Source organism: Tympanuchus pallidicinctus, unplaced genomic scaffold (assembly GCF_026119805.1).
Source record: "Tympanuchus pallidicinctus isolate F22 unplaced genomic scaffold, pur_lepc_1.0 scaffold3, whole genome shotgun sequence".
NCBI lineage: Eukaryota > Metazoa > Chordata > Aves > Galliformes > Phasianidae > Tympanuchus > Tympanuchus pallidicinctus.
Genome location: NW_026294747.1, coordinates 37,881,810 through 37,909,025, shown reverse-complemented (window position 1 = coordinate 37,909,025; position 27,216 = coordinate 37,881,810). Strand labels below are relative to the sequence as shown.

At 43.7% G+C, this 27,216-nt stretch overlaps 1 protein-coding gene across 2 annotated transcripts in view; it reads right to left on the bottom strand.

Annotated features, from left to right (window-relative positions):
• Positions 1 to 27,216, bottom strand: part of ESRRB (estrogen related receptor beta) — a 122,742-nt gene that overhangs the window by 65,618 nt on the left and 29,908 nt on the right. Inside the window, exon 1 of one of the 2 annotated variants that reach the window (XM_052696056.1) lies at positions 13,668 to 13,931. The exons of the other annotated variant lie outside the window; for it this stretch is intronic. Within the exon in view, the coding sequence (XP_052552016.1) occupies positions 13,668 to 13,717 (50 nt within the window). The 5' untranslated portion in view covers positions 13,718 to 13,931. Of the gene's footprint in view, positions 1 to 13,667; positions 13,932 to 27,216 lie in introns of those variants that run through there. 2 annotated transcript variants of the gene reach the window in all.

The window sequence follows — 27,216 nt, the reverse complement described above, 5'->3', positions numbered from 1 at the left end:
AGTCTTTACACGCGTGCCTCCTCCTCGCCTCACAAGGACATTGCCGACACTTTCTCTGTGTGGCAGAGAGACAAAGCAAGAGAGTCTGCAAATTTGAAGGAAAGTCCAAGTCAAATGGTCACACAGTGCGGGCAGAATTAAAAAAGTGAGAAACACAGCAGCAGTTTCACAAGGTTTGACCCCAATTTTTAGGCAAATCCTCATTCTATTTTAGCAAAGCAAACCTATGCATATGCTAGAAAATTTTTTCTGTCATCATGTCATTTCCCTTAAAGCTGTTGTATCCAAATTCCAGCTTTCTGCAGGAAGAAATGGTTTTATATTTTCAGTGCACATTCAGTAATTTAAATGAGAAAAGTGGTCAGAAATAGATTTTTCCTACTATGCATCAGAAAGAAGCCTTAGTCAAGGCAAGACAGACACAGTGACTGCTGTCCTGGGCTTTATGTTCACCATTGCTCTGTCACAGTGAGAGCTCAATCTTCATGACCCAGATGTTATCCTTGCTTTTCTCTCCTCCAGCTCACCATCTGCAGTCCAACACAGCTCACAGTGGAAGGATACTGTTTACAACCCAAAATGCTCAAGATCATTCTGCACCATCAACTTCCCTTCAGATCTCCTGCCTAGAACAGCAGGACACTGCCTGGCGTTGCTTTACACATTTCCTAGCAGCATCAGGGGTTAAACAATACTACAGAATCACATGGTGTTAAATTTATATTTCCAACCCATAGTTGAATAACAGGGATATTTTGCTTAAGGCACAGTTTGTTATATTTGCCTTTTTTTTTTTTTCCCCTCAATTTTCTCCACTGTTATAAAGATGTAAATGCTGTTGAGTTTGATGGCATTTACATATATATTTTTGAAAAGATCTTGAAACCACATTCAGGTCTGCACATTTGTCTTGTTCTGGTCTCCTTTTTCCTTCGCACAGGCCTTCTTCTTCCATAGGTTTCATCTTCACAAATCTGGCAAAGGACATTCTCATCTAGAGCTCTCTGGAATTCTCCACATGCTGGAATGCTTCTTTGGAGACCTGCTTTACTCTTCTCTGCTGTGTTTTTATCCCAATAATATTCTTTGCAACTTCAGCAAGTTCACACTTCACCTCCTCTCACACCTCATTTGGCATTTTGTCCTCTGTGCATTTTAGCAATGCATCAAACTGCTCCCCAATTACCACTATGTAGCCTTCCCCAACATATTCCAAATTATTCCCAAAGGGCTGAAAGAATAATTTCATGCATTGGAAGCACGAAACTTGAACTCTGAAGGAAGTAGCCAGTGATCTGAGGCACTAGCAGCACCTGGCAGAGTTTTAGATGAGGAAAATGACTCCCCATACAAAGATTTAGGATTTTATTGTTTATTTTCCCCTTCAATACAATCTCTTATATCAGTTCCAGGTATATCTTCCCCCACTGTGATGTTGACTTGAATGGCCTAATATTAGTGTTGTGTCAGTTTTGCACTTCCATATGCCACCTGATTTTGACAGTTACTTGTCATTTACTCAGGTATAAATGACAGCCAATTCAGATCCAAAGCACCTTAGAAGACACTTTTAAAAGTAAGTTCCCAAACATGCTTGGAGCTTGTAGATGGCTTCTTCATCTTGCGGCTTTTGCTTGTCTTGTTTCCCATATAAATTCTTAACACCAGCCTCTTCCTTCAACAACACTGACAACATTTCATGGCTGTTAGTTGCTTTCAGATGATGAAATAACCTGATATAAATTACCTATTGCTGTGAGTCAAAGAGAACACGTGAGCACAGTAGTTGCTCCAGGAAGGCAGCAAGTACCAACTGTATCATTATAGGCAGAAGGTTTTTTATCTTTGTAGAAGTTATTTTAATCTGATTTCCTCCTCCAAGATTTTTCTCTATGATATCAAAGGGTTTTTTGGATGGCTCAGTAGTCCACATCATGAAAAGTGGCAAACCTTTATCCTAACTCTCACACTGGTGATGTATCAAAGATACAGTGAGACCACTCCAATGTCACTGTACCAGAAGAAACAAGAGACATTGAGGACTGGAGCCAGGGGTCAAAACAAGACAATCAAAAAATGAATGGATTGCTCTCTGTTAAATCTGCACTTAACTGTTGCTCACTGATATTCATTTATTCTGTTAAGAATAGAATCATATTAAGCCACCTACTAGTAATGAAAAGATAAAGAGACTATTTCAAACAAGTATGCTGATATTAATAATATATAATGCAGACAAGGTATATTCTACACTCAATGAGAAATTAGCTACATAAATTCCTGTATCTCCTGATGAGACAGAATTGATGCTCTCAGTGAAGTGGTTATGAATTTCAAGCCAACGTACCACCTGTGGATTCTTAACTCAGGCTGCAGTAGCCCCACAATTCAGGTCCTAACGACCCAATTACTCTCCCAGCTGCCTATCACCTACACAAGATACATCACAATACTCCATCCATGAACTAAGTAGGGAATACTTCTCTTTCATACAATTAATCTAAAATGTCTAGATGTCACCTTACTATGGACAGACTGGTATACTGGGTACTTTAATACACCAGAAAATAGTTTGATAGGCTCAAGTATGAAGAAAATCATGAGACTGCTTCATTTAGGAAACAAACATCAAAAGAAACAAATACATCAAAAGGAGTAAGCACATCAGAGATGCACTCAAAGATGGTAACGTATTTCTCAAAGGGACGAAGATGGGAAGCTACACTTTTTCTCTCCTAATCAAGCTTCTTTACAATGAGATCACTCCTTGGCAGACATGGTGACAACTTCCAAACATTGTATTAGCAGGATGAGGAACAGAGTTTGCAGGACACGACCTGTGATGGATGTCACAAAGTCTCCTCAGAGGCTTCAAAAAATCCATGAAGATGGCAACGCGCTCCCAGCACGGCAATAAGAGCACTGCCAAGGTGCCCAGGAGAAACCCAGGTATACATTTCAGGGGACAAAATAATCTGAATGTTCCTAAAGAGCCAGGCCGTGAAAGGAAAGGTGTGATGGCTGGTCCCGGGCAGCTCCACAGCCCCTGAGCAGCAATGTGCAGTAGCATTGGGTAGGGCCCTGCACATGGCTGCTGAGCTCTGTCACTGTCAGTTCCCACCTGCACTGCAACCACAGGCAAGTGCAGATAAAGCCTCTAGCCATCCTCCAGTGAGGGAAGCCAAAGTGTTCTCCTTTCAAAAGACAGTTCTATCTATGCCGCCTTGGTTTATACCCAAATTGAACAGACAAGTCATCTGCAAGCTGCATATCAGTGTTGTTAACCTCCCAAGAATCTCATGTTCGCACGTTTTCCCAGAACAGTTCAAAGACAGATGCTGAGGCTCTTTAGTGTGACATCAAACTTCTCTTACAGGAGGTGAAATTGCCACTTCAAGATGTTTTTCCCACCAAGGCTCTGTGTAGTCCTAGGAAGTTCTTCTGGAGCAGGTATTTGAAAGAATTCATCCAGGTCTCCTCTCACCCACTGGCCTCTTCCTTCTCAACCCAGATATCCCATCTTCTTGATGAAACCCATATCAGGCTCAAGCACTGTTGCTGAAACAAGCCACCTGTGTCCACTGGCTTCCCTTAACCTCTAACATCAGATTCAGAAACTGAATTTCTTTTTAATTTTCATCTTTTTAATCTTCATCCCTCTGCTTCCTCACATAGGTGCTGCACAGCAGATTTCGCCAAGAACAGGGTGACATTTAGCATCAGAAAATTTTGGCTGCAAATTTTTCGTCCGTCTCAAGGGAATAATGGGTTTTCCTGTGCCCTCTTGGTGCCAGTTACCTGCTTTCAGCACAGAACAGCCTGATGTCTGTACTGAATGTCGTGCCACGGTCAGCTAACCAGCAGAGGCAAGCTGAAACTCCGTGGAATTTGGTGCCTTCCTTGAAAGTGCCAGCAATAGGAAAGCATCACAAACCATGTACAGTATTTACCTGGTCCCTTTTCTATCTAAAGATTTCTGAATCAAATAAATTATAATTTTTCTTGACTCCTGCTCAGAGATCTTATAATAGACACCAACTGCCCAGCCTCTTTTAATCCATCCAGTATTAGACCTGTTATTCATCGGGATAACAATCCTATTTGCAAATCAGCTACCTTTATTAGATAACCAACAGGAGCTAGTACAATATCTATTAGTCCAACAATATCAGCACCAAGATATATAACTGCTTCTGTACAAAAGCCCTTCTTCTAATCCTTCTTAAACTCAACAAGACTGATTGGTTTTTATTATTCATGAATTAATTTTTAACTCTTGCTCCAACAGGAGAATTGAATATATAACATTTTGCAGACGTTGAAGCAAAGAAACAGTAAGCTAAAAAAGCAGGCCATCCAAAAGCAGGTATTTTTTTCTTCTTTCAACAAACAGGAAGGGGGAGAAGCCACATTTTTTTTCCTCTAAACACCTGGGCAAAAATTGTAAGAAATATGAGTGTATTAAAAGTGCACAAATTCTGCACCCGTGTATTGCATGAGCTTTTGGTTTTCTGTCATAAATAAAAATGGCTATGGAATTGAATGGGTTGATAGTTTAGAAAATAAGTCCATATTAGAATGTGAACTCAAGTGGGGAAATTTCTACAGAGATGGTCCATAGTATTAACTGATTAGTTAGGGCTTACAGTTTCGTCTGCAATGACAGTTCCCCAGCTATAACTGCTAGGAAAAAAAGCAACTGCTCTGTTCTAATCTAAAGAATACAACCAAAGGAATAAAAAGAGAACAATCAGAAACATTGTAGAAAAAAACACAAAGCACATCCCATCATCAAACAATTTCTGAAGCAAGGGATTCCATAAGGGAAACCTACATTGTGTCCTGCAAAAACAAAAACGCATTGAAAAAAAGAAAAAAGTTTCCAAAATAACCAAAAACTGAACAAACAAACAAAATTCCAAACACCTGACTTTTCTGGTTATGCCACAGGAGCCCAGCTTATAGCTTGCAAACCGTTTTTAAAATTCCTCTATGGCATTTTATTTGAAAAAAATCTCTGCTGATCTTTGAAAATCACAGATTCCAAGATATATCAGTTTATAAACAGAACATCCATTGCCAGTTTGATAGCACCTAACCCTAAATACTTGCTAGTTATTATATCTATTAAGTTGTAACAAAAGCACCAAATATTTTTTTCAGGTATGTATGGCATACTTGGACGGCATTCTGCTTTTATAGGACACCTTCCATGCATGGCTATCAAAAGATTTACAAACTTTAATTAACCAATACTCAGGATGACCTTGTGATGAAGACAGGTACAGCTATCCTTAATTTTTATGCATTTACACACACTCGCACACAAGCACACAACCACATGCAGAAAGACGTGCGTACGTGAGACTCAGCACGGATAACTACTCAAGTGAAACAACACGTAGAATGAACATGCTATATACGTTATATATTTCATCTTTTTATTTTTCCTGTTAACTTACAGTGTGCACATTTATTTAAAAGTAAACATGGACACATATAGCCTGATATACATATGTCCATGCACTTACAGATCTCTGCACACAAGACAACTGCTTCTGTCACAGCTGGGCTCATTCTAGACTCCACAGTGTGCTTGGTGCCACAACTACGTAACTCATGTCAATTATTCTGCGGGAGACGCGTTTGGCATCACCTATGTAAAGTAATACATACACACATACAGACACATCAATACACTTAACCATCATTTTCAAAAGGTCACATTTGCTACAATCTATTACAGCCAAAAAAAGCCTCAAGAAGCGAAGTTAACAACCTTCACAAAGCCCAGGCACTGCGACACAAGCGCCCACGTTGGGATTTCCCTGGCTGTCAACCATGCCAGCTGCTGCGCCCGCTCCCTGCCCCAGTCCCTGGGCACACTGCACTGCTTCTGCACAGCACATCTTGCACGTTGCTGCTTGGAGGCTGGGTGCATGGAGAGCCCTGCTCCATCCAGACACCTCTGCACCGCCATCAATCTGATGTCAAAAACTGTGTCAGGCAATAGGCACCAAGGCTTTTACTTTTGCAGGAGAATGTTTTCAGCCTCTTCCTGCACCATTACCCCTCCAGTTGACAAAAATGACCTAAAAACCTCTATCAACAGAAATATAACAACTAAAAGAAATGGAATCAAACTCAGAGGCAAAATGTAGAAGCAGAACCCTGCATGCCTGAAAAAGGGCTGTGGAAGAACAGAATTTGTATTCCAAATAATTAAATATCTCTTACTCCTTCCTCTGCAGCACTTTCTGAACTGTTTAAAATCAGGTGGCATTTACATGCCATCAGTGGTCCAGAAACAAATCAATCTAAAAACACCGGAACTCCTCAAAACTACTGTATAAGTCAACAATTGATTTAAAAAATAAAAAGCAAAGGATAAAGGAAACGTATACATTAAAACGTACATAGGTTAATTCTGTTCTGGGCACCAAAAAGAATTTGAAATCAAGTCTTTGAGATCAGTAACACTCTACGTTCTCCATTGCTATGCTGACAAATCTGTGAAAATCTCATTGAAATAGCTCTTAGGTTTTTTTTTTTTTTTTTTTTTTTAATAGCTGGGAAACAAACAGCATTGCTGAGAATGAGAAAGTTGTCAGACTAACTGAATAAAAACAAAAACTACACATAAGACTTCAGAAAAATAAAATCTGTCAAGCAATAATTATGTAGTACTTTTCTATTGTTTTTAATATGCAAAATTACGTAAACCTCAGTGAGAAATCTGGTTTGCGATTGCTCATGTCAGCATGTTTTTTTCAAATGTACCAGCGGCAACATGGAAAATCATATTTCTGCATTATTTTCACCCAAGTGCTTGCACATTCCAAAAACAATCATCTCCATATGCAAAATCATAACAGGAGAATTGAACATTTTTTTTTTTTTAATGCTGTTCTTTTGACCTTTCTCTTGAGTGAAAGGACAGCGAGACAATACACTCACCAGCATTGTTCACAATGACGGCTCCATCACCGGAGATTGAGGGCCGTTATTACTAAAAGGAACTTTAAAGTGCCAGGAGAAAAAGGGGAAAAATTAGAAAATAACACTTCTAAATATGCCATACCTACAAGGAGAGTTTCAGGAGAGCAGACACGGAGCAACAAGAAATTGTCAGGTAAAAACAGCTGCAGTAAAACACAGACAATTAATTCAAAACAAAAGGTGCTATGATGAGAAATTGTCTCTTGCTATGCAGCATGCTCTAAGCTGGAGGTCCCAGACACACTTCAGTCTTCTACAATACGGGCTTTTCTAATTCAAGAAAAATATATGACCCCTAAATACACAGTAAATCCAACATCATCTCCAGGAACGGAAAAGGAAAATCTGGACTGAAGCAAAGGGTTCTCATCAGTTTCTCATACTCTACCGAGAACAAATTAGAACATACTTCATTTTCCTTCTAAGCTTTCAACAGGATGCAGGATTTGTGAGATGTCCTTACAGCCGTGGCAAAAATTGTATGAAAATGGCTACCTGTGTCTACACTACATCTCTTTCCTTTTACATGCACAACAACACAGGAATAAATAAAACCGTGTCCAAAACCAGGACAGTCCTATTATCACCACTGTATTGTAATTTAAGTCCCATCTTGAAAAAGAAATGAGGTGACATCTGCCTGGAAAAAAAAAAAAAGAGCCCTCTTTTCTTCACATACATACAAGTTTGTGATTTTATGAATGGATTCTGCATTGTTCACTAAATCCTTACAGGGCAGGAATATTCACTGTACGACGACTAAAGTCAGCTGAAGCGTGAACTAGGCGCAGATTTGCTGGGATCCCACAAAATGAACAGGATTTCTCATCCATTTTTTCCTCTCCCATTCAGAAAGGGAGTGCAAGAAAATTCCAGCTCAGCAGGGACACAGAGCCATCGCAGGTTGTGTGATAACAGCTTGCCACCTGCTTTTCGCAAGTTGTCTTTGCGAAGTGCAAGGGGCACTGAATAGTAACGTTGCCTGTGGTGATAGGAGTGCACTGAACAGCTCAATATGCAAAAGCACTTACTGGTACACAGTGCTCTTCACAAAGGGCATTGCAGAATGCTTTCCAGTCTGTCAGAAGTGCTAGGACAGGAAATATTAGTGAGTGTGCCACAGGAGGAACGTAAGCACTTGCCATCACAGTAAAATAAGGTATTAGTAAATGTAGGTACAAAGCTGCTCACAGCAAAAAAAATAAGGGACAAAAAGACTCCTACCAAACAGCAAACTTAGCTGCAGTCGGATTAAAAGGAGCACTTCTTTGCAAGACCAGCAAGGGTTAACAGTGGCACACAAGCTCCCGTCCAGTCAAGATAGGGTCAAATGATGTGCAGTGAAAGTTTCAAGTCCTCAATCCCCCAGAGCTTGTTTGCTAATTACATTTGCAATTACAAACATGACAAATATATTATTATACAGTGCGTTCCACCTTGAGCGGGCACGTTCTCCTCCTGGGCAGCCACAGCCAGCAGCCACACTCACGAGCACAGGCAGAATCAAAGCACGCCGTGCTCCAGCTGCAAGGCACGTTTTGTGGGCATCGCTACTGCTTCGAGGGGACAGGACAAGGCTGGGGAGAGGCAGGGCAGCAAGGATGAAACAGATGCAGAGTACGTTACAATAGTTTAATTCCTAAGTAATAAAACTTATCAGATCGATAGCTATCAGTAATAAATAATACTAAATTCTGTTCCTGATGACAGGCACCAAGCACACTGCACATGTAAGCTGCGTAGGGACGACTACATTCAGAACTCAAACGCGGTTGATACTGGGATGGCAGAAAGAAAAGAAAAAAGGTTTTCGCCTCTCCAGCAGGGTCACCAAAAAAAAGCACTGCTAACATTGCCTTTGTTAAGTCCATTCACTAAACAACCAACCACCTGATTTGAGGTTTCTGCTGAAGCTCTGATCCTGCTATTTGCCCCCCCAGTTTCTATAGCAGCATTACCTAGAAAGCTCAATGCTGGGGGCTGGACAGATGCTACATTTCCTTCCTCTAGGTGCACAAACTAAAAATTCTGTGAAGTTAATAGCAGGAGATCCATGAATTAAAAAAAATAGGTGTTACTGGGAAGAATTTCCCAGTCTCCACAGCCTGCAGCAGAGCTACTGCTTTGAAACACTGGCTGCTACGAACCTTGATTCGCAATCCAAGAAACAGGAATTAGAAGGAAAAGCTGGATATAGGATTTTGGCTTTTATATCCAAGCTGTGCCAGCATCTGTTTCTACTTTTACTATTTCTTCCTCTATTTAAAATTCTCTTTGCTATTTCAAACTCTGAAGCAATTCTACTGTGCTCCTAACAGAAACTGTGAAGTCCACTGGTCTCAGGCTGAAGTCTTTTCCCTTCTCCCTTCTTCAAGCCCGTAAAAGCACTCGTGTCCTTGGAGCCCTGGCAAATTTGGGAAATGGACGCACTGACACAATGCACAGAACTTCTTATTGAGCTAAAATTATTGGGAAAATACGGGATATTTCAAATGACAAGGAATTCTGAGCAGTGGTAGTAGAGCTGAAGCGAGGCTGGGGAACAGCAGCAAAAAGGGCACCGAGGATACAGCAGTGATCCCCTGGAAAGGGAGAAAACGGGATGTGAAATCTCTGTCACAGCAACTTTCTCTGATGCAATCTCTCCAAAGTCTTTCTCCTCTCAGGCTAAATGCAATATTTATTGATTACTTCAAATCAATACAATGAAAAAAAATCCTACTTTTTAAAATATATTGATCTTTCCATATTTCTCAATAATTGACAATGATTAGACCATCTTTACTTTCACAAGTGGAATTGGAAAAGGAGGGAAAAGTTAATACAAATGTCATAAAGGTACCAATTTCCTCATCAGCCTTGTGCTCAATACGCACAGTACACCAAGACCCTATTCTGCAGTGGGAGTTTAGTCAGGAACCCAGCAACCAGGCTGCTTCCCTTACAGAGGATTTTCAGTTTATTCCGTCAATAAAGCACACAACTCCCTCCCCACGTTCCCCAGTTAACAACTCCTCCCTGCCCCAGACTGTCAGAGACAGTCAGACCAGACCGCTGCATTCAGCTTCTCTGACTCAGATTTCCTCCCATTCACGGAATACAGACATTTCCAGTAACCTCTCAAATTAAGTCACATTTCCTCAGTCTGTGCATTAGAGTCAGTGACAACAACTTTGTCAATTCTTTGTTACAGGATCCAGAATTTGCCGTTTCACTGACTTAAAATTCCAATGTTATACCTTTCCGTCTCTCTATCAAACATACCAGATATTCCTTTCAACTTTTCCTTTCTGCCCATAAAATAATTTTCATTTTTATCAGATCAGTGACTCATGTGTCTTTCTTGTACATCAGAGGAAACAGTGCAAGAGACATAGCATCTGGCAGCGCGCCCTTATTTGCCAATGATTTTTATTTTCCCTTCATTATGGTTACTTGGTCAGTTTCTGACTGTCATGGAGAATATTAATTAGAAACGGAGTTGCAATTTTGCAGTCCTGTCAGTATTTCTTGTGGCAGCTATTGCTGGACAGAAAAAATTCTCTGGGACATGAAAGTTGATACATAAAAGTAAACCTGCCCCCTTTGAAACAGCCTTAGGTTTGCATATGAGCGATATGCAATACCGATACTCAGTGCGACCGTACCTATGTACGTGCATACAACTCCATATAGGTATTTATATATGCACACACATGTTCATGTGAATATAATCACCTATTTTGTCTGCCTGGATGCTGTTCCCAGTGCCTGTAAGCGCGCTCCCTTCGCGCTGTACTGCAGACATTGTCATACAGTGTAACTAGTGCATTCTCACCGTACGCCTCACCTGAGAGACGAACCGCAGGTACAAATCACTGCCTTTGTCAGCTTCCCAACTGGAAGTCACGCAAAAGGTTGTCCCTCGGAGCTGCATCATCGACCCCAGGAATAATTCTCCCAAAGGTCAGTACCAAAAGTGGTCACCAAAGAGGAGACTCCTGTACAAGAAACCAAGCGCGTACACTGCCGTAGGATGCACAGGGTCAAAAACAGAGGGTCAGTATCAGGAACCAGTATTTCCTTACTCTCACTGCAAGACCCCGTGCTGAGGGAAAGCACTCAGCCCACCAAATGGAACGCCCCCGGTTCCCGATGCCATCGCTCAGACCTGCACACGCAGACAGAGGAAAGGGAACTTCCAATGCTTCAGAAAGACGAATCCAAAACCTCAAGAGTGTGATGAGGGATAATGAATTCCTTTCCCTTGTTCATTTTTGTTTGCTTTTGAGTGCATTACAAATATTAAGCTCCCCTTAAACTCCAAGGTGAACAGAGTCACCTTTCCTCTCCTTTGCCTTGTTTCTCTCCATAGTTGCAAGGTGAAATACAGTTTCCAGGTAACTGTATGGATCCCCTATTGAGTGACTACAGCTCCTTCTCCAGCTACATTCAATCCTTCTTTCCATTTTTTCCTATAGCTTAACAAGCAACTAACAAGAAGAGGCAGCCTGTGATATTTAAAAATTCACTCTTAAATTAAGGTTTAATTTGATGACAAATGCTGCCCACATAATTTAAAGCATTTTTTTTTTTAAAGGAAAATAACTATGAAAATCTTTTTCAGTGATTAACAGTCAGACTCACTCACAACAAAAAGGACGATATGCTCACACAACCAGCTACTATCACAAGCACAACCACAATACCTGTATTTACCCAATATGTTCATAAATGTGTTACAATGGGGGAAGAAGCAGCTCAAGAAGCATATATTGGGTCAACTCTTATCCTCAGCTACAAAACGCAAGCCAAAATCTAACCCTAACAACACAAGAACGTAAACCCAAGCAATAGCAGACACACTGCACACGCATCAATTTTTCCACGGTTTAGGGCTTCCCACACCTTTTCCTTCTCTCACCAACTTTTCCCAGACTCAGCCATAATTCCCCACTTCATCACTGCACTCTTCTAATTAAACAAAATAAAATGGATTGAAATATTTAAAATGGTATTTCTTGGTCTCCCTCCCCCGACCTCATCAGTGTTAGGATGGCAGCTGGCTGGCACACACAGCCACATCAAGCACTCCTCTCAACTGAGAGCACTACAACAGATTCTCATGGCAAAGAGCAGATCTGCCCACTGCAAAGCCATGGGAGCTCATCTGCACTTCCCCAGGGCCACCTCCACCTGCCTGCTGCGTGGCCAAAGGGCTGGGAACACAGTAGGGCACTGTTCCTGAGCTGGGAGCTGCCCGAAAGCCCTTGGTGATACAGCACAGGGACAGCAATCCAATGTGCAGATCCCTTCCCACTGCTTTCGTGCTGTTGGAGTTTCTTTTCTCAATTCCAAAACTGGAACAAATAAAAAGTTAAGAGACACTATAGCAAGTGATAATGATATATCTTATGACTGTGGCATTTTCTTCTGTTGTTTTGGCATTTGTTTGTTTGTTTTTTAATGAAGGTAAATGCACTTCGTGCTTTTGGCTTTATGTTAAAAGACTCCCATAAGCACACAGAATACATTTCCCTCAAGAAACTGTTTATTTCTAATTCGGGATGGAGCAGCTACAAGTGAAGCAGTAAAGAAAAGAAAATCACACGGGTCAGACTATTAATTTCTATCAACAATTCTGTCACATTTTAATGAAACGCTGAAAGCGGGGGATTAAAATAGGGAGAAAGGAGCATAAGAACAGACAATATCAGCAAGCAAGACAGATGGATAAAGGACAGCTGTAACAAGGAAAGAGAGGTCAATATCATTGAGGGTTTTGGTTGGTTTTAAGTGTTTTAATTTTACTAAATAGAATGCGTTCTTAAAACAAACACAATGAAACCGGCAAATGACCTCGCTCCTAGCCCCTATCCCCCTCCGGATGACACCACAGAACCTCTGTAGGTGACACACAGATTAACATGAAAACACAAAAGGGGATTCCGCTCGTGGAGATTTATCTGAGGGGAGAAACGCACATGGAACTGAATGACTCCAGTGAGCTGGATGCAGACGCTGAGAAAATTTTGCCTTGTGTCCTAACTTCCCCAAAAGGATCAAACCAAACTTAACACGTTAACGCGGCTCTGAACGCAGCGTTACCGGGTACCGCTCCGCGCAGGATACAAAGAGCAGCGGCAGGTGCTGAGGTAGCTGCCAGCGGTCCCGGCTCGGGATGCTGCGGCCAGCCCTGCCGCTCCGCTCCTCTCCTGGCAGGCACCCCGCAGAGCGAGCTGTGAGAAACTCCTTTTCCGATGGGGATTTCGAGTCAAAATACGAGATTTGTTACAACAATAATAACAACAACAAAAAAATTGCAATAGTATTTTAGCGAATCCACCTTCTGTAATTTTATGCATATCTCCTTATAGACGCCTAAGAATCCACGTAATAAAAATCCTAGCACCGACGGGAAGTACAACTGTGCAGACTGGACTGCCAGTGCTCAGCGTCAGCCCGTTCCTAGGAGATGAAGCGTTAGAGGGAGAAGTTACGAGGAAATAAAGCGTCGGCCCCGCGCACCGGCTCCCGGCGCTCCCCCGCGGCACCCGCCCGCTCCTATCCCCGCGGCGAGGCAGAGGCGCGCCAGGTCACGGCCCCGTCCCGTCCCACCGGCAGCGCTGCCGGTCCCCGCCCGCCCGCGGCTCGCCCGGTCCCGGCGCGGCACAACGCGGCGCACTCACTGGTTGTGGTAGCCGAGCGGGTCAGAGATGCACAGCTCGGAAATGTCCATCAGTCCACTTTGAGCATTCCCGGTTGGAGAAAAAAAAATAAAATAAAATAAAATTTAAAAAAGAGAAATAAAAGAAAGAAAGAAGGGAAACAACAAGAGGACAACTCAGGCGCCGGGCGTGGAGCCGCGGCAGGGAGCCGGCCGAGCCCGGCGGCAGGGCAGAAGCGGACGGGCCGGGCCGGCAGCTCCGCTGCGCTCCGCTCCGCGCCCGGACTCTGGCAGCGGCGGGAGGCGGGCGGCGCGCAGGACCCAGCCACGGGGGATTTCGCCGCCCCGAGCCCCGCTGTAGCTTTAACACCGGGAGATGGATGGAGACGGACGAGCGGCGATTGGCTCCCGCGCGGGGGCCGGGCTTGGAGCGCGGCTGGGGGAGGCACGGCCGGGGGGGACCCGCTCCGGCCTCACGGGCGCAGCGCTCCCGGGGGCGGCCCCGGGCCGGGCGGCGGCGGGACGCGCGATGACAGCCTGCCGTCCGGTCCCGGCAGGGAAAGCAGAGCGGCGGGCGGCACGCGCGGCCCGCATCTCTCGCACCTTCACCCGGCGGCCGCGGAGTTTAGGGTTAGGGGAAACCCCGCGGAGCGGAGCCCCGGGAGCATTTCCTCCCGCGGGCGCGCAGCCGGCGGGCAGCAGCGCACACGGCTCCGCACGCACAGGCCGAGGCTCGCTGCCGCAGCCCCGCGCGGCCCCGCACCCTCAGCACACGCAGGCAGACGAGCGCCCGATCCCGGTTTCAAAGCAGCACCGTTCAGATGTCGCTTCAGCGCAGCCTGAGAGCGTGCCGGAATAAACCCTGACACTGAGACCAGAATCGGACGTTCGGGATAAAAGCACGTATTGTCAGGCACACGCCTGTAGGTACGGACCCTCAGAAACGTTACAATCAAAACCAACACAAAACAATCCTCACGAAAGACCTTTCTAAGCTCTGCATATACACCAGCTGCCCTGTCACAAGGCTTTCCGCTATCCTCACGTTTTCACACCCATGCAACCTCACTGCCTTCCTACGGCAGCAGAGCAGTTCCCAGCTGAAGAATCCTGTCTGTACGAGCACACAAGCCTCAGCCACACGCCCAGAGCCTTGTCCTGGAAGCCTGACTCACGTGGAGGTACCCTGCAGGGACTCTTTGGTCACTGCCACCAGCCCTTTGACTCCCAAAGGGCACAGATGCAAACCTCCCATGCCCCTCTCTTACACCTCTACTTCGTGCTTAGGTGTCTGATGCTCAAATATACTAAAATAACCTTCACTGACAAACAAGAGAGGCCCTTTTAAAACAGAAATAAACACAACTGAGCAAAACTTCACTCTCCTATGTCAGGCAGATGAGAAGTTGGAACATTAAGGATACTCCTTAATATAAGGCACAGAATCTATTTTGAGGCAAAAGTGTAGCAGCAGGAGAAGCAATGATCCTTAAGAACTTTCCAGATGGGAGGGGCTATACAGCAAAAGAGGGAAACTGTTTATTGCCATGTTTACAGCTAAATCACTACGTTGTAAGAAAGTTTTAGGCTAAGCATGTCGGGAGAAACTTGAAGCAGACTATATTCAGAAAAAGAGGAATAGTCAAATTCACAAACACCTTCTTTGCTAAAGGCAGCACAACTTTCTCAACAAATTTTCTAACAGAGATCATAAGCACTATGGAACATGCAACAAAAACACCATATAAACTCGTGGCAGGTCCTCCTGCATCCCCTGACTGTGCAGGGACAAGCTGCAGAATTCTGATCAACTTCCCTAAATACAAGATGCATGAAGAAGCCACTGAAAACCTTAGTTTAGAAAACAGAAGACAACAGAGACTTGTCCACACTTTTAAAAGTAGAGCCGAATCTGCTTACCTGAATGTTGCAGGTGACACAAAGTTCAGAATATACATCTCTCCTGGATGCAGAGTTAAAGGAAATGGAATTGTGTGCACAAACACTTCTGTACTCCTAAGTGACACATCAGCACAGTGAAAACTCTAAGATGCTTTGATTGCCAGTAAGTCTCAAGATGGGCTTGGGGGTAACTGGAGCAGTGCCCAGTATTGCAAGGAAGGGATCTCAGCAACCACACTGAAGAACCTGAACACAACCAGAGATGAGGAGGAGGAAACAAGCACCAGTGCATTCCCTGCAGGGGTCTGAGCTCAGAGGGACTTACTGATGACCTGGTTGCTGCTTGAAGAGGATTCCTGATGTAGCAAGAGACGCTGGAGGAGGCACATGGGGTCAGGGCAGGGTTCAAGAGCAGCCAGTGTGTTTGCAGTGAGCTGACTCGGACTGAAAACTATTTTATATGGAAAGATGCTCACCGTCTGCACACTGACTGTGCAGAATTAGTTCAGCTGTAGGCTCTCAGTGAACAGGAGAGCAGAGTGGGCATGGCCTGGCAGGCAGGTATTAATCTCCCAATACCTGATGTTTTATTCTTTCACTTTAAGATTTAACCAGGCTGAGGCAAGGCAAGCAGGAAACCATGTGATCGCCTGGCTCAAGGTCCATGGGGCCAAATTAGCTGATATCAGCAGTACAATGGTGGGTTTGTACTCTGGAAATGGGCTGCTGCTGAAAGAACTGCCTGGGTAAGGTGGGTATTTACAAAGTGGTGCAGAAATGTAACATTGATTTCTCCTAATCCAGTGCAAGTGAACAAATGGAGCTTCCCCCACCTCAAAAGGGGCTGAGCAGAACCCTTCTTTCCTCTGAAGGCTATAAAGGAACAACTTCCACTGTCTGGGCCTGATCTGTAAGCTTGAATTCCCCAAGGAATGGGACAAGAGTTCTGAAGGCTGATCTGAGAATTTCAGGAGGCCCCATCTTCCTCTGCACCATCCTCTCTGCACCATTCTCACTGAGCTCTTCTCATAGCTTTAGCCCAACTCTCTTCCCTCCAAAGATTAAAGGAAATACTGATCTTGAGATGGCCTTCCTTCCAACATACGTGTTGTAAATATGTGCCAGAACAAGTTTAGAAAGACTAACATTTGGCTGTCAGATCCAAAAGCCACAGTCTAAGTAAATACAAAGTAGAACCGCACACACAACAAAGCAAAGCTAGCTCGTCCTGTGAGCACAGCCCTTGCTGGCCTGCCTGAATCAGGCCTTCCAAATGCTGCTCTCCCTCCAAGGGGGCAGGAAGACTCAAGCCCGCTTGATTTGCAGCCTCTGAACAGAGCACAACTCAGGTAAATGCTACCTGTTGAGTTGATCATCATAAGGCAGCCTTTGGATTTTGAGGTCCCCAGTTCTTCTCTTGCCTGACCCCAATGCAGAGCAATGACTTTCCATGAGTTAACTTAGAAGAGAGCACAGTTAGAGTGCAGATGGTGTCCCACCAGTACCGCTTCTTTGAGGTATGCAATCTCCCCTTCCACAAAAAGATGTCTTTCATACTTTTTGCTGGCTCTTCCAAGAGATGTTGGGTTAAGAATTTATTGAGAAACTTTCCCCCATTCTTTAATGACTAAGGAATTTTCAATGGATTAACTTCTTACTTTTTAAAATCTTTTATCATGAAATAAAGATCAGCTTTCCAGGAAGATGACTGATTGACTGACAGAAATTTCATTTGGACTAATGTAGGAGCAACCTGCAAATCTTGCCAAACAAACCTGATTTCACTTGGTGATAAGGTTAGTTTTCTGTGAATAAGGAAAATATAGCAGAAGATAATATCTTACTTTGGGGGGGAGAGGGGGGGGAAGTTGGTGTTTGTTGTTTTTTTTTTCCCTTTTATGAAGCCCTACTATTGTATTCTCATAAGGAAGTGAATGAGGTGCTGCACAGGGCAAAAAACATACCTACTTCAGAGAACTAAGCTGAGCTTGTGTACATGCAGTCCTGCCTTGTTGAGTTTCTCTTTACCCAGAAGACCAGCGGCTTTTCCCAGACCCCATCTCATTTAAAGGAACAACAGTTACACAGGATTCATTGGGATGAATTTAGAAGACAACCCTTTCACACTATAGAGGTGAACAGCACAGCTTAAGTCCATGCGTTGCATGCCCTCAACCCTCTACTTTGTGAAACTTGTAACAATGAAGAGAACCTTAGGTTCTCTGAGCATAGGTCCCTAATCACCAGTGGGCATTCACTACTCTCACATACATCCCCTTGCTTCCCCCATCCCAGATGAGGACTCTATCCATGAGGACAAGACAGACTTCTCTATCTGGGGGCTCTGTTCTACCTTCCCTCACTACATTTAAACAAAACAGTTCACTGTCACCAAAGACAATTTGTCATTCTTTACTGAACTCCATATTGATTATTTTCCCCAAAACTTTCCTTATGGCTTTATGAACAATATGCTCTACCTAGAAGACATCACCACCATCACTGCTAAAGCTCAACATCTATTTAAACAGGAAATAGTTTTCATTTAAATAACTGCTCATCTGAACACCCTTAGACATGCTTTGAGCATTATCTAATCTCTGAAACATTTCTTATAACTCTCAATCTATAGACTGTCAAATCATATCATGAAGAGGCTGACATGCTCAAGATGAAACTGAGCAAGTCTGTAGCACAGCATAAGTCTGCATATATCTGGAGTACTGTGTCCAGGTGTGGAGCCCTCAGTACAAGAAAGACAAAGAGATTTTGGAAAGGGTCCAGAGGAGGGCGACTAAGATGATCGGGGGGCTGGAGCACCTCCCCTATGAGGACAGGCTGAGGGAGTTGGGCTTGTTCAGCCTGGAGAAGAGAAGGGTGCGGGGTGACCTCATTGCCTATCAATACCTGAAGGGAACCTACACCCAGGAGGGGACTAAACTCTTCAAAAGGGCTGACAGTAGCAGGACTAGGGGAAATGGATCCAAGTTGAAGGAGGGAAGATTTAGGTTGGATGTTAGGGGGAAGTTCTTTACAAGGAGAGTGGTTAGGCCCTGGAACGGGCTGCCCAGGGAGGTTGTGGATGCCCCATCCTTGGATGTGTTCAAGGCCAGGTTGGACGGGGTCCTGGGCAACCTGACCTAAATGTGTACGTTTGGTGGCCCTGCTAGGCAGGGGGTTGGAACTACATGATCCTTGAGGTCCCTTCCAACCCGGGTGATTCTGTGATATGTGTCTTAACCCTTACTGTCCTGCTTTGCCTCAAAATTATCTGTCCCAGAGATGTGACCTTTCATTAGGTTCCAGTTTTTTCAATTCTGAATTTGGATGTAGCAGTATTAGGAGCCTTTAGATGATACACAGTCCCTCCGTTGCTAATGAGAAGTTAACCACACCTATTTTCTTCTAATAATCCTTACTTCTGTAGGGTCAGTGTTGATTTTAGTCCTTCCCTACTTGTTGTGTTTCCTACTTCACAGCATTTATAGCAAGATAAACTCTGCTTCCAGAGCAGAACACGTTTCTGCTGGCGTCTTAGATGAAAGTGCACAGACATGCAAACAGACAAAGAAAAGCTAGGCAAAGCTGCATTAACTTTCACAGAATTTAAAACAGGGCATCGGAATAAGATGTACACACTATGCATTTTAACAAATGGGAAAGAATAAAGACAGTGTGAAAAATATACAGTTTTCTAGAGCTTGTAGAAAGAAATTTACTTCTTTTTACATGAGGGAGGCAAGAGAGGAAATCTTTTTACTGGGTTTATGCTTTCTTGCGTCATTAATTTGCTTAAAATATTTGATATGGACTTCTAACCTTCCTTCTCAGAAATAATGCAATTTATCTACTTTCACATTTTGTCAACCTACTTCTTTGGCCAGAGCTTGGCTAGTTCTTGTTTAACTAAGCAACCAGCAACCTTCCTCAAAAAAGGTGGGTAATTACAAAGGTAGATTGATCTTGCAGACTTGGATGACCTGTGTCCAAGCTACAAATTTTGACCTGTTGCTGATCTGTATCCCTTGATGTATTTACAGCAACCCTCAGCTGGGCCACCTTGGCCAAGCAGAATATGACCAAGACATTGACAGGAAAGTGGTTTTATTCATATTGACAGCTACACATCATCTACTAGCTATTCCGGGACTCCATCCAAATTACAGCAAAGCAAAAATGAACCCTTCTCCATCCATAATTCCCATAGAACAGCAATTAGGCTATTTGCTTCCACACTACCAGGGACAGGGAGGGAACCCACATGGCATCCAAAATTTTTGAAACTGCCTCTGCTTAGCCATCGACACGAGAACGGTGGCTTTCCCAGTGTGGTAGTTCATCCTGGCAGATGGGACAAAGCCAAACGGCTTCAACCTTTCACTCTGAATACACTACCTCAAAGTCTTTTATTAAGAAAGAACAAGGTGGGAGGTCAGGAGGTGCCTGAGAATGCTTTCATTCCTCTAACACAGGGAGACTATTCGCTGCTTCTTTCTGCAGTCCTGGCCATCCTAACCACTTCAGGACCCCAGCATTCACCGTACCAGCTTACTTGCTGAACTACTCACAAGAAATAGCTGCCTTGTCAAGATGAAGAGCAGTTACTTACTAGTATGCAGCAAGGAAAGAATTAAAACATGTTCACCTCTGCACTGATAATGCTGAATGTCTCAGCCCAGAAAGAGAAGGGCTTAAAAAGAATGCAAACATTTCCAAGTTACAGCTGTTAGAAAGCATATCCAACACAGGTTAAGCTGTGGAGATGGAAGATAATTTTCCAAATCTGTGATGGAAACAGGAACTTCAGCATGTGCAAGATAACTTTTCTCAGCAACAGAAATGAAGCAGCTGCAGTGGCCCAAGCTTTCCAGTTTGAAGTCTAGAATGTGTCAAAAAAAACAGTGGGTATGTGTGCAATTTCCTCTTAGCTGAGTTCTCTGTGAAGGTAACAGTTCTTCCGGAAAGTGATGCAGGCAGTTACAAAAGCAAACCAATGAAAAGTTTCCATCAAGAGTATAGAGGATGAAAAGAACAAGGATTAAAGGCTTTCTTTTCCCTGCCAGAATTTCCATCTAGCCTTGGTCATCAGAAGACATTGGCTTCACATGATCAGCAAGGCCAAATACAGAAGAGCTTAGTGGCAGGAGATCTGTGAGAATTGTTTAACAGCAAGACAAACCTGCAGGTTCCAAGTGACCTTAAGAAACCTGATGGAAAACAATCTGACAAAAAAAAAAAAAAAAAAGCAGAGATTATCACATGATCAACAGCCCTTCTCTAACCCCAGAACACTCCTGTTTCTAACAGTAAGGAGTTGCTGGTTTTGGCTACAGCCAAGCATGCCAAAGGCCAGTTTCCAGTTTAGAGACAGATGCATGAGAAGCACAATAACTACAAGAACCCTCTGCCTTGGATTGGATCAGTTAAGTACACCTCCACTTTGAAGATCTGTTCTGTACTAACTTTTGTGTTCATATATAGAAAATATAGATTTTTCACAACTCCCTCTTGAGCGTATTTATTACTTACATTATTACTTACATTATTATTACTTACTATTTATTTCACTTCCTCAACAAACACAAATTGGTAATAATCCATCACACCCTCAGCTCTTACTGCATTAGACTGCTTTGCCAACAAACTGCATCTCAATCTTAACGTACTTTTAACTTGAGTCCCAACACCTCATTCAGATACTTGCAGTGAAACACATGCTAGGAAATTGTTGCTTTTATCAATAAGCTATTAATATTCAAAAACTGCCTTCAGAGCAGGAATGATCACAGTTACATGTGCTTTTTCCAAACAAGAAATTGAAAAAGCAGCAGAAAACCAATTTTTACCTACACCACATGTAACCAAACATCATTTAAGAGTGACAAGGCTACTCAGGACCATATGAACTTGTCTTATTTAGCTATGTGATGTATGCACATGTAAGATCAAGAGAGCAGTCAGTCAAAAAGAGGTGCATGCTGATTACCAGAAAGAAAGGTTCTCTACGCAAAGTAAGGAGAAGCCCTACTTTGTTAAGCAGCCCTGTGAGCTTCAAAAGATAGCACTTGCTCTTGTATGTGGAAATACAGGTCCCCAGATGTCTTTGTAAAAGTCCCATTGAGGTGACTTCCAAGTTTCTCAGAGGTCCAGGCACAGAGGATGCAATAAAGCCATCTCCTGATGGACTTGAGCACACGTCAGTGTATTTCAGCAAATATGCCTTCATCCTTTCTGCACTGCCAGCTTTGCCATTCTTGTGGCAGCATTATAGAAAATTACTTCTCAGTATCATTGTTAAGGCAAACTCAAATCTCAGTCCCATGTGGTCTGAGGGTGACTTTGGTGCTACAGCTTCCTAGCAACAGATCCCCTTGGTCTCCACTGTGCTTACAAAGGAAAAACCAGTTTTGGTCTTTCACTCATCTCTTGAGCACTTTTATTGTATTGATCAGGGACTACCCAATGCCCACCTCTTTCCTCCTCTGTTGAACATACCAAGCTTCCATTAAATATTTACAGTCAGCTGAAATCGGTAGAACTTAATCCATCTTTTAGGCCTTGCTAATCAACATGTAGCAATATTTCATAACTCACGTGGCTAGAAACTCAGCAAAAGGTAGGCTTTATGCCAAGGCATAAGTACCAGAGGTTGTTGTTATCAGATTCCTTCTGGGAACCATACAGACTGGGGCCAGCACCCCTCTTTGTTAAACCTGTGGCTGCTTCAGGACAGAGAGAAGGAAGTTAGAAGGAAGATGGTAGGAGACAAAGAAAGTCATTTCCTCAAAAATAGAGATCAGCAAAGTAGCCAGTGATGGGGCACCGAGGATAACGCTGTCTGGCTTTCTAGGGAGAAGACACTAGGCAAAGGCACTCAGAGAGATTACTTAATTTCTAGGGGCTCCTTCATTGCATGAGGAGAAACATTAAACTGGTTTATCAAGCACCGTGGGAAAGTATCAGTGACATGAAACAGCATGAGGGCTGCTAGTATATGTCCCAGGCACCTGGCCACCAGCAGGACAGGTGTTGCATGTCCTACTGCACAGCATGTATGTTCTGCTTGCAGAGACAGTACTAATACTTCCAGAAATACAAAATGCTTCTGCATAAACACACCTAGGTGACACCCATCAGAGGAGCAATAAATATCTTCCCGTTTGTACAGGGCTACATTCCAAGCACCTTTAGGTTTGATCACATACTTGCTACACAAAGACAACTTAAAAAAAAGTTTTACTACAGCCTATATATACAAAGTACAAGAACACCAGTGTAAGCCCCGCACATTTGACCAGCTGTCAAAATGCCCATTATTGATATGCTGTAGATCAGCTGAACAGGTAACAGAGAGAATGCATTCCAAGTTTTTGCTCCCAATCTTTTTCCTACTCTCTGGGAAGAAACAGACAGATATTCAGTAGAATAGAATAGGAAAGTTCACTAGGAAGGGACACACAAAGATCAAGTGCAACTGCTTTAGCAAAAACCAAAAACTAAGGCAGATTATCAAGGATATCATCCACATTTCTCTTGAACACAGGCACAGGGCATTAAGCACCTCTTCAGGAAGCCTGTTCCAGTGTTTGACCACCTGAACATTTTTCCTAATGTCCAGTCTGAACCTCCTCTGGGGCACCTTTATGCCATTCTGCATGTCTTGTCATCAGTGATCAGAGCCCAGCACTTCCCTCTCCGCTTCCTCTCCTTAGGAAGTTGCTGAGAGCAATGAGGTCACCTCTTGGTCTCTTTCTCTTCAGACTCAACAAGCCAACTCATAGGACATGCCTTTCAGCCCTTTTACTGGCTTTGTTGCTGTCCTCCAGACACTTTAAGCATCTTAACATCATTTTTATATCATGGAGCCCAGAACTGCACGCAATACTTGCTACATAAAGACAACTTTCTTGCACAGTATTTGTGTGCAGTAGTGAGTTCTTTCAACAGTAAAATATATCCAAAATTACAGTATATTTAGAGTGCTTCTAGAGTTATTAAACTCCTGTTTATTTGTGAAGCACCCGTGAGTATCACACACACCCACTGCTCTCAAACAAGAGTCAATGCCAGTTGCAGTACTTGGGGAGATGCCCCATAGAGGTTTGTCAGAATAAGCCATGGGGCAGCACACTGGAGACTGCAGCTTTACATGCAGTGTTACCATTTCGCCTCATCCACAACTCTTGGCAGAGCCTAAACACTCCCCACAACCCTCTCCCTAAAAGAAGAAAGTGTTCTTTCAAAATCAGAGGAGAAGCTGGGTCATCAGATGAGGATAAAATTGGTTTAAAAGCCATTAAGAAGAAAGCAACCCAGGCTTTCAGGAGCAATCACAGCTGCTTGGGCTGATCAGGAGAGACAGAGGGAATTATTTATTTATGGAGTTCCTGTTCTCCCTGGGCAGGTGTATCCGCTAGGGAAGCGTTAAGAGAAGTAGGGAGCTGGTTGGAATCCTACTGAGGTTTTCCTGGCCTGGGTCTCAGGAGAGTTAAACAATTCACATCTGGAGCATCCAGGAGACATCAACCATCTCCCAGAGCAGGAAAGGCCAGAAAGAGCACCATCACACAGGTCTCTGCTGAGATGAAGCACAGAGAGTCCCTGGCACCCAGTGCCATGCACGCTCTACAGAGCTTTCAGTAAGATCCCTTCAGAGCAACAGTGCTTGAGTACACAGACACTTCTGTTTCTCTTTTCTTGTGGTTCAGCTGCTTCCCTTTAAACACAGATCAAGTGTCTCAAGGGACTCAGCAAGTGCTTAACAGACACGTCTGATGGAAGGACCTCCAATGAGAAAACCAAGACCTGAAAATCCCAATAGACACCCTCAATTTAATCCACAGCTGATAGACTAACCCTGAAGTTACATGCAACTAGATCCTAACTGCACAAAAAGCACAGTCTAGTCTGCATCCACAGCTCAGCAAAAGATGGGGAAGCAGGGACCAGCAGATTAAACAGGAGGAAATAACTAAATTGAGGCAGACAGCATGGGAAACTAAATTGAAAATTCTTTTTCAAGATACTGTACAGTATATTCTTAGTACAGTATATAGTTCCTTTTTGCTTCCCCAAACTGGAGGATGAAGAGGTCTTACTCTCTAAAATAATAAAATCCCTTCCATTATTCAGAACCAATCTTCCAGTGCTAACTAAAAAAAAGCTGCAGAAACAATCACAGATCTGCCCTGTCAGACACATCTGGCAACTATCCTCTTCTGATCTTGGTCAGAGAGCCACAGAGGGAAATCAAGGCTCGAAACTATCAGACACCACCTGAATTTCCCGCTGAAAAATGCTGCAAAAATGTTTCAGAAATGTTCAGTCATTGATGGCAGCTGAACTCATATGAGTGGCACAGCCTAACGCCATATCAATTCATGTCTTCCTGCTATTCATTACTGATGAGATGCCAGAGATTAAGATTAAAAGGCAGGAGCCGACAATGAACTACTGCTTTAGACTTTTTTTTCAGCATTCCCAGTTTTTTCCTGCTCCTTCTTCTCCTGGCATATCTCAGATTACTCCCTAGTGCTGGTTTTCTCTCTCACTTCCTGTCTCAAACCAGTACTTTGTATTGTGCTGCTAAAGCTACTGCAAAGCCAGCTGAGGCAGTGAAGTACCTCCCGAATCCATGAACGGGTTTGGAAAAATCTTTGAAAAGGTAAGATCAGACCAAGCACAGAATTCCCCCAGTGGCATTGGTATTCATGGAACCCAGTGTTCACCTACCCTCTTGGCAAGCTTTCTTTGCATGAGGATGCTCCTGCAGTATAACTCAAGGTACAATTTTAAATAGATTAACTTAAAACAGTGCAAAAGACTCTCATTACAATTGAAACTAAACTTGTTTAGGTATCTAATGAGGCAAAATTAAATAACCTCAAGCTGGCAGGAGAGCATACATGGTTTGGATGTTCAGTAGTTTAAATGGTTTGTTTTAATATGATACAATTTAGAGTACAGTTTCCTCATGTAGAAGAGATCTCTGAACAGTGAAAAAAGCAGCACTTGTAAAATGATTATCACAACACAGCACAGGAGAGAAGGGGCAGAGGAGATGTGATCAGTTGCTTGCACACAGCTGGTTAGCTTGTAAGCCAAGAAGGGGTAGCCAGCTAAGAAAAGTTTCAAGGACACTCCAGTATAGACAAGATCCTGTTGGTAGGAAAACATAGTTCGGGGGGGGGGGAACACATTGGTGTATCTCCAGGATGTTTTCAGGCATTCATACAGTACCTGCGTTACACAGGGGCTCAGAACTCTGTCAGCAGAGAATGCAAATTAGTTGCTGTAAAGCAAGCACTGCACACAGCAAGGATGCATACCTCGCAGCACTCCTGCCCCATGTCCCTACTTCCCAGGGTAGCTCACAGAGACATGCTGTCAAGAAAACCCTCTCTGAAGACACAGCAGCATTTGCATGAAGCTGGGGCCAGAATCCACTGCTCTCAAACAGCTCTTCAACCCAGGATGTGACGGTAGCTGGCAAAACATGTTAGCTAATGAAGATTGAGTCAGGCAGGCAGAGACGATCCCCTCAGCCTGTTAATCCACTTAAGGAAGGGAAACCTGAGCTGAATTGCTGTGCCCCCTGCAATGGACTGTACTGTGCTGGCTTTAGCATCTAGGCAGAGCAAAAACAGCCCAGTTAGACTGAGGAGACTTTTGGATGCAAGATCTGAGCTTTTGGGAAGCAGGTCAAGAGGGGAGACTGAAGGAACAGCATGCCCTGGGCTGGCTTTTGTGCTGCTTTGTCTGCTCAGGAATAAGCAGGATGAGGCTGGACTGGAGCTTCTACTTGACAGTGGGACCGGGACAGCACACACACCTCGCACTGTTTGCATAGAGCAAAAGAGGGCTCTGCATGGTTTCCTGGGACGGAAAATCAGAGGAAGCATTTGTACCACAAGCACTCAGTGACAGAAAGCCAGTCCCTGCTACTTACTGAGTTTAACTGCAGGAGCTTGCTGGGCTGACGGGTGTCAATCCCAGGAAATGTCAGATTATCCTCAACCGCCAGAGGGTGCTCCCCATCTCAAAGACAGAGTTAATATCAGATTCACCCAGACTGCTAGAGAAGCCTTTTCTTTTAACAATTGTGGAATCTGAGCAAGGGAAGAATTAGAAGATTAATAATAAATAATAATTAATTAACGTGCCTCTCCTCTCTTTCCCCATCCATCCTGTCCGGGCAAGGCAAGGCCCTTTGTCACATCTGTCCTCTGTGTCCTGCTCAGTTGTGATTTTTTCACACTGAAGGTTAAATCACTTTTAGTCTTTCCTCCAAGATTGCAGACCCAGAGCCACAAATAAACATTTTCTGCTTGACAAGTCTGCAAAGAACGAGACTGCAGATCGCCTGCCCCTGCACAGTTAGGATCACACCCTCTGGGCACATGCAGTTTTTTGCTGAGCCCAGGCCTGACCTTACACCTGCACAGCCTCAGTGGGGTAAGGAGCACCAGCTTTTTTTTTTTCCTCAGTCTCATTTTCCCTGCTCTGTCCTAAGCTGTTTCCAGAAGGCAGCATACCTGTTGCGCACAGATGCCTCAAGATGATGTTTACAAAACAGGTATGCCCAAGTTTTTAGGCACTAGTGTTGCCTAGCTTTGTCAACGAGACAATTGTTTTGGAACACAGGGCCCCACAGCCTCTCTTCCTCCACT